Raw genomic sequence first — 8469 nt, forward strand, 5'->3', positions numbered from 1 at the left:
TAATCTTCCACGGCACCGAGGTCAGGCTGACAGGCCTGTAGTTCCCCGGATCCTCCTTCCGGCCCTTCTTGTAGATGGGCGTCACATTGGCCAGCCTCCAGTCGTCCGGGACCTCCCCCGTTAACCAGGACTGCTGGTTAACGGCAAGTTGCATCTTGGCAACTAAGGAGACAGGAGGCAAGCTTGCCTCCAGGTGAACTGCTCATTACATTACAAGTTATTATGCCTCCTGCAGAATCGAGAGGCTTGTGTCATCTCAACCCCATAACCCTAGATGTAGCCTTACACAATGCAGACGGTGAGAACTGAGACGCTACTCATGGGAACAGAACCTCAACAGGGGCTTCTGAAGAGAATAATGCTGCTCTGCAATGGCCTGGAGATTTGGCCTGTAACCCTTAGTCAACTGGTCAGACATGTCTCTACTACAGTCTGTGACAGAGAAAAAGATGCTTTGATTGGCAATTGACTTTTCTGAGATATGGTGTAGGGTCAGAGGGCTGGAGTAAAGGGAATAAGGTAATAGAAACAAAAATTCTGCTCAGGATTTGCACCTACCTACAAGAAACCAGGCAAAACTGGTGACAGAAGACCAACTCCAAAATGAAAGCATCAGTCCATGAGCCAGACCCAACAGAACTGTACCGCTAATACAACAATAAGGAAAAAGAAATCACACATTAATATAATTTTATAAACACCTGGTGTTGAAAAAGAAACTTCTACACATACAGACAAGGATGCTTGGTAATATTTTATAATCCTTTTATTTTAAACAGAGCTCAATTTGAGCACAAAATATCTTTATCTCACACCCTGCTACATTTTCTCCCCTTTACTGGACATAAAAAACATCCAGTTGAGAATAATGACAGTTTATCATAATGTATAAATGAGATATGTTCAGCAGCAGAAGCACTCCACTGAAGTACTGGGTACAAAAGGCAAAAAGAACTCAGAGAAAATGAGAGGGAGGAATCCACCCCAAACAGAAGCATCTTCTTCACGTCAAATAGGGGATCCTATAGCATCTAACATTGCTACCAGTCTTGGGTAGCTCTTGTGTATACTAATTCCAAATTATTAACTACCACACCTGCCACTACACATAGTTGACTAAGAATATCTAATCAGGTCTCTTTCTAGATTTTGGAACCTGGGTGAGCAACACACAGCATTAAGACCAAATTCTTACTAACCAAAACTTCTGCAGAAGTATATCTTTTAATATTGCACACAGTTTACTTTTTTAATCTGCATGCATCTCTGACGTACACTATTTCCTACCATCTCCTCGCTGAAGTCAACTGCTAGATTCATTTACTGCATATTATAGATGTACTTCAGTCCTAAGTCCTTGAACCTCAGTCCTAATTTAAAAATCATTTTGCAATATGGCAAATCAAGTTTATTATTGCTGAAATAAAAATCATTCTGTATTAGAAATTTTTAAGATTTATTGGTAGAGACACAATGCTCAGAGGTATCTGAAAGCAAGAATAATCCACAAGTCCTCCGTGTGAAGTACCTTGTACCCACTTTATTCTGTGTAAGTTCTTATACCATTGTCTGGTTGAGTTTTAATTTGTCACCCACTACAGCACTGGTTTTTGATTACTGTTTTGTTTAAATAATAATAATAATAAAAAAACACTTACCCATATGGATTAGGGTCTGGACCTGTATGTGGATGTCCACTTACTGCCCATCTAGAAATTAATGAGACCTCCCCAAATATCCACAGGGTGAGGAACATGAGGCTGCCAAAAGCAATCCCTGACAAAAGCCAATGAGGGTGAGAAACAGTCTCTCTAACTGCATTACCAGTTTTGTTTGCTTCTTGTTTCCTCCTGTCTCCACCTAGAATAAGAATAGAAATATAGCTGAGCAAACTGTCAAATCCTATTAGAAAGGGTTACTGAGAAAAAGAAATAGCCAAGATCACAAAATTACCAGAATAAATTACTGGCTCAGACACAAAAGCTAACTTATTTGATCATTCGTGGAAAATGATAAGACAAAAAATCTCTAATAACATTCCTAGGTTTGTCAGGAAAAGCTACTCACCTTAATTGTACAAAAATGGCAACCTGCCCATATGATTATTCTTCATACTACTGGAATTTAAATAATTAAATTGGCTTTGAAAATCAGCAGAAAAGTTATTAGAATTTGTTCAGAGGATTCTGTTCTCTGAAACTCTAAACTCTGATAAGAACAAAACCCGACACTTTCAAAGAAGCCAGAAATCAACTCCCTTCCTTCTCTTATTTTTCCGTGCACTTTAGATCCTCTCTCAACTAAGGAGAAAGCAATGCCTTTAATTGCACAGACATATTGCTTTGTCATCTAGGAAGAAGACAGATTCCCTTCCTAATCTCCTGCAGTAGATTCCCCTTCTAAATTATGATGAAAGCTCAGGCTTAATTTATGTCATGTAATGCAAGTCTACAAACACGATGCCAATTTATACCCACTTACACATACATAAGGCCTTATCTTTCATTTAGTTCATTCAGGTTATACTGGGAAGGAAGGAACTTCTGAGGATTTAACATGAGCTGCCTTAATTAACCAACCCAACCTCACTGTCTTCCTTGGCAATACTACCTTCACAGTTTTCAAGTGTGCTTAGCCTGTGCCAGCCCCCACTGCTGTGTACTCTGTCCAGTTGCTCCAAGAACTCAGGCAAATTTTGACCAGGACAACTTGTCCACTCTTCCAATTCTTTCTGTTTATTTTGCTGCATCAGCTGTTCCCCAGCTTTGTCCTGTCTCCCTTTCTCTGTCAAAGGATATGCACTGGCAGAGAAACTCAAAGAGCAGACTGAATTAAGAAAATAACAGAAATACCACAGAAGTTTCATGTTGGAATGAGGATAACCCATTCTGGTTTTATTGGTCTAGGTTATGCTCTTGTTTGCATTACTGTCACATTATTGATACTGCAGTTAGTCGGCAGTTCCAACACCAACTTACTACAGCTTGTATGAATTGTGATATCGATTCTGCCATGTTATGGGCAGATGGGAGTAGCCCATGGTTTCTAAAGCCTGCAGTGCTCATGCATCAGGTCTAAAAACAGGCTGTACTGAGGGAAAAAACGAAAGAATCAAAACCCAGTGACACAGAGATAGGTATACCTTAGGAAGTTTTCATAACTGCCATCTTTGCTGTGATATGCTTACCTGAATAAATTCGCTCCACTGCTGCTATAAAACCAATTGTCAGTATGACAGTATTGGCAGCTTGTGAGCTCCAGACGGGGTTTAGTGATGTATACCAGATGCGAAGAGCAAGGAGCATTATCTTGCCTAGCATGAAGCCCCATATCCTGATAAACCTATAAGAATCAGTTTTTGAAATAGTGATGCATTTGAGAAAAAAAAAGAAATCTTAACTTCTCAGAAGAAAAAAAACACCTTTTAATATAAAGAAATGTCAGTTGCAATCCCATCAGTATAAGAAAATACCTTTGTAAACTGTTTCCTGACCACCATGTTACTGTTTGAACCAGCAATGAGGAAGAAACACCTGCAGCCAAGATGAATAGTCTAATTGAAGCATTTGGTGCCTGGTATGATGCTAAGCTTCCTACAAACAAACACACACATACAGAGGTTGCTTTAATGGGCAATAGAGATCAGGTAATAAGGATTTCCTGTGCATTAGTTCAATCTTGTCTGTGATTTGGATGGCTACACCATTCATCTGAAAACACATGACACTACACCTTTTTAAACAAAGCAAAGAAATGTAGGTATGGATAGAAACTGGGTATATATGACATTATAGCAGTTACCATTTTCAGGAAAAAAAAAATAACATGAAGCAATTATCCAAGACTGCAGTGATTGCCTTAATTTAAGTACTTTGGTCATTGGTTCCATAAATAGGATATATGGATAAAATATCTAAGCATACAGATATTCCTGAACAGTGCACTTACATAACTCAAAAGCCATAAAATTTTATGTATGGTGACTGCTCCTTTCTAAAAAGGATATGGCTTTTGCCACAGTGCAGTAACATAATTCAAAAGCCATAAAAGTAATTACACTGTGGCAAAAGCCATATCCTTTTCAGAAAGGAGCAGTCACCATACATTGCACAAGGATTAGTAGGCAATTGCCTTAGCGAGCGTGAACAAGGCTTTCTCTGGCCCAGTATCTGGTCTCAGAGTGGTCATTAGCAGCCTGTGTCATCTTGGTACTAGACACCGCCACTCCCCCAGTCACTGAAAGAGACCGTGCACATGCATCTCTGCCATTTCCCAGGGCACAGTGACCTCACCTTTATCAGCAGTTTTAAACTCTACTAGCAGGTTTCCAATTCAAGTGACTATGGGTCACATAGATTCTCATAACTTCAACCAATGTGGCAAATTCTGGCCCAGGGCCAGTGACAAACAGCAGGAGAAGCAACATTGTTTTGCTAACTGAGTATGAGTCAAACTTGAAGAGACATTAAGCAAAGGAAGGCCAGAAATGGAGCTGCTGATTCTGGCAATGCATGCTAGGAATCCTCCAACTGTCTATTCGCTCATTCTGCTCAGAGTAAAGATGCAAAGCTTAGAGCAAAGATGGTAAAATGAAATCAATGTGTGGTGAAGATGTACTTGTATAGACTTTAGCAGAGATTGCATGTACAATGCATACAGATTTCTGTCACTAAATTGTGCTGAAATCTGCAACTCTGCCTCTTCAAATCTTTCATCACTTGTGCTAGCCAGATTAAAGCTAGCGTGGGTTTGCCTCCTTACAGTAGACACACCTTTTGTTGCTGAGCAAGTACACCCAAAATGTAAACGTATCTATCCAAACATGCAAATCTACTGTGCGTTGTCTGAAGACATAGATTCAAATGGACACAACCACAAGGTTAGTTCATTGTTGGTTTGTGGGGGTTTTTTACTAGAACACAAAATCAAGTAGTATGAAAGGATACAGAAATTAAAACAAAAGTTTTGGAGAAAATAAAGCTTCCTGAAAAGGCAAAAAGAAAGATAATGATGAATAAGGGAAGAGCCTTTTCCATCAAAAACAAAAAACTCCAACCCCCTAAATATTCTGGTTTTAGCTAAGCATGAAGAATTTCCAGATTTTTTGATTGTGAAATTGAAGACTGAATATTTCCAGTGGAATGGGGTGGAGCATGCCTGGGGTAGATTGTTCTGCCTGATTTTGTTCAACAAGCTCCAGAGGAAGGCTACGGCCTTTCTGAGAAGGGAAAAAGATCAAAAAGAGAAAGAAGGAAGAAGTGTCTAGATATGAAGAAGGAAAGAAAGCAGGAAAAATTGAGGAATAGGAGAAACAGCAGCACAGTATGATAGGACAGGAATAACTTAAAAGACAGAATGAAGTGATGAGAACCAAGTAAATGGAAAGTCCTAAAGCCCAGTGCTGCCTGTGCAAGGGCATCTGGATAACTTGAGAACCTGCAGTAGGGAGGCAAGTAAAAAGTGAGAGTTATCATTGGCTGCTAAACTCCTTGTTGGAGACAAAGAGAGCGAGGAACATGCTCTTACATCTTCCCCAAATGCTAATGCTCACTGTAGGGCAACAGGTAAGGAGAATACAAAGTACAGTAGAGCTGAGAGAGTTTACGGTGTAGACTTGCCAAGGGGTGGACAATATTAGGAACAACAAGGAGTGTTTGGGAGATGGAAACGGCAGGGGGATATGGTCACTGTGGGAACAGTTCCTGTCCAGGCAGGAACGAAGGGGAGGTTGTACCTGTGTACAGCAATGCTCAGGTTAGCCCAAAAGTCAGGATGCGTACAGCTTCAGTCTCCCCATACTCTGGAGTCCTTTCTATGACCACCTCCGTTAACACATCCTTTCCCCAGATTACTACTGAAGGTGCTAGCTTTTTGTTTGTAGTTAATATCTTTAGGAGCTTGTGATTCAGGTGAAGCAAACAGGCATAAACCAACAGACTTTACACACCGTTATAGGCCTGGCACTGCTCTTTACTTAGCAGAACAAAAATTACACACATTCAAGCGATTTCCATCTCTTTTGGCAAAGTCAACTAGTAAACATGGCAAGATGATCTGAAGGACTAATCTTAAATAAATTTTGTGTTATTGTGATATCTGAAGGAATGCAGGGTGCAATTTGAAATGCTTACACTCATTACTAGTTTCTAAATTAGGTCTTGGAAAAAGCAATGCACTGAGCACTGCTGCAGAAAGCTGAAGTGGAAGACTCTGCTCACTGAAAAGCTTATTAAAAAACAACAAAAAAGTATTAGGATGGATATGACAGAAAGAGTAGAAAAAGAAGAGAACATGGTAAAACTATACTTCATCTAAACTGATGAAACCAATGAGATGTGTTCAGTTCTAATATCTTTTTAGAGATGAAGAACAAGAATTCCTTTCAAAAATAAAGTCATGCAGTGAAAGTAAATAAGATGATCCTATTCTGTCTTCTACCAGTAAAAGAAGAAAATTATATGGAAAGTGATTCTCTGATTATCATCTTATATTGATAAATGAGGAACCAGGAACTGCTGCTTCTGAAAGAGAAACCAAAAACGGCTGCTTCTGAAAGACACCAGTTAGCAGCAGCATTTTCCCTGTATGCAGGATGGAGACCTTTGTCTCCTCTGAGTTCATCCAGGTGGTCCAAACTCATTAGCAATAACTTGCTTCTGAACATGGCTGTAGCTGCCAAACCTTCTCCCAACAAACTTTCAGAAAATCAACAAGAGCTAAGACTTGCACCAGTTAGCTGAAGACCAGAGGGAATCCCAGCAAGTCTTGGCTTAGGGAGGAGCATGTGGGTTGGGTAATGAGGCAGTTTTATCTTTAATATGAGATCAAACTTTCTTCCCGTGCAACTGACAATATGAGAGCCATCTCACACTCAGGATGAGTCTATAACCCCATCAATATGCTACAGGCATATAGACACATTTAACAAAGAAAAAAAAAACAGATTAACAAAAATACCCTGCTCCAGAAAGTAAGTCTACCAAAAAGAACATTTCACTCACAAAAAGCAGATTACTTTTATAATAGCACCAAGCTGTTCTGTAAGGTCTCGTCTCTACCCATTGTCACAGACACAGAACTGCTATACAAAAGACACCTGCTCTGCCAATCTCTGTGCAATATCGAAAACTTTTTTCCTATTGGGCATGGTACTAATCTAAAAGCTTCTAGAAATAAAAGTGAAATGAGATTTGTCTTTAATTATGCAGTACTGGTCTAAAAACCAACACAATGGGCACAAACAATATTCCTCTGACCATATCTAAAAGCTTGAGAGAAACAGAAAAGCATCAGTTTGGGAGAGCAAGAACTTCTTATTCCTGTCTCTTTTCAGAATCATCTAAATTTTGAGGCAATTTGGAATGTTTATTCTTATGCCTTGATACCAAAATGGAATCTATAACTCACTACAGTGCATACTTACCAACCATAGTCAGTCTCAGAAGGGCTAGGATGTACTTATTGTTAGCCAACCTCCAAAAAGGGCCAATTATCAAGAATATTGGAGAAAAGAAGGCAACAGCAAAAACTTCTAGACCCGTGAGTGCCAGTGTCTGAAGGGGGAAGTAATAGATCATCGGTGGCAGTGCATGGTAAAGACACCAAGAAATGTAGCCTAAAATAAAAAAGAAAAAAAAACCCATCATATATTTTCAACAGCATCGTTTCCTGGAGATTACTTAAAAACATACTATTTTATACTTCCAAATGTAGAATATCAAATGTATTTGAAAGTAGGTCAAGCAACAATAGCCACTTTCTGTGAAGAAATATTTGCTATTTCAAGTTAAACAAACACATTTTCCCAGGAAACAGAACAATGAGAAGAAAACAGCTCTTCCCCCACTCAGGCAGAAGTTCCTACTTTGATCTTCAGTGAAGGAGTGCTCAATCTAGGAAAGGGTTAGCGTTCAGAGGGAACAATGCTGCCTAAATAAGTAGTTCACCCACAGTCTCAGGGCTCCTCAAAGACAGATTGGTGGCTAAATGAATTATTATAGCAAATCGGTGCGCCGCTCTGCCCTGAAGAGACGTTATCTAGGCACACTAGCACAGCACTACGATTTTCTACACGTTTTGCAGGAGATGCACCAAGCACCTGAGCCCACAGCCCCGTGGGTGAGAGGTCTGGTGACCACCCTCAGCGCTGTGACTTGCCGAGGGCAGCGCAGCACAGTGCGGTACCGGCTCTGCAGACACCTGCACAAACACTCAGCTGAGGGCATGCAATAAACCCTCGGCAGACCCAAGAGACAGAAGGCATTCCAGCGCTGGAAGAAAAAAAAGAACCCAAAGACGAACACTCAGCAGGGACCATTATTTACTCATTTCCAGCGGAGGATCTTATTTTGAAGCACCTTTCACGGGCAACACCTCCCCACAGACTGTAAGCCCCACGGCGCTACGGGCGCCGGCCGTTCCGGGAGAGACCCCAGCGCTGCCCTGCCGCAGGGCTCCCAAGCGAGGCTG

At 40.5% G+C, this 8469-nt stretch overlaps 1 protein-coding gene across 1 annotated transcript in view; it reads right to left on the reverse strand.

Moving 5' to 3' along the window:
• CWH43 (cell wall biogenesis 43 C-terminal homolog (S. cerevisiae)) overlaps positions 1-7577 on the reverse strand; it is a 29347-nt gene extending 21770 nt beyond the window's left edge. Inside the window, exons 1-5 of the mRNA XM_009335154.1 lie at positions 7424-7577; positions 3473-3593; positions 3188-3342; positions 1659-1860; positions 559-647 (exon numbers count right to left, since the gene is read on the reverse strand). Of these exons, the coding sequence (XP_009333429.1) occupies positions 559-647; positions 1659-1860; positions 3188-3342; positions 3473-3593; positions 7424-7577 (721 nt within the window). The remainder of the gene's footprint in view (positions 1-558; positions 648-1658; positions 1861-3187; positions 3343-3472; positions 3594-7423) is intronic.
• Between the last annotated feature and the right edge of the window lie 892 nt (positions 7578-8469).

Source organism: Pygoscelis adeliae, unplaced genomic scaffold (genome assembly GCF_000699105.1).
Source record: "Pygoscelis adeliae isolate BGI_AS28 unplaced genomic scaffold, ASM69910v1 Scaffold21, whole genome shotgun sequence".
NCBI lineage: Eukaryota > Metazoa > Chordata > Aves > Sphenisciformes > Spheniscidae > Pygoscelis > Pygoscelis adeliae.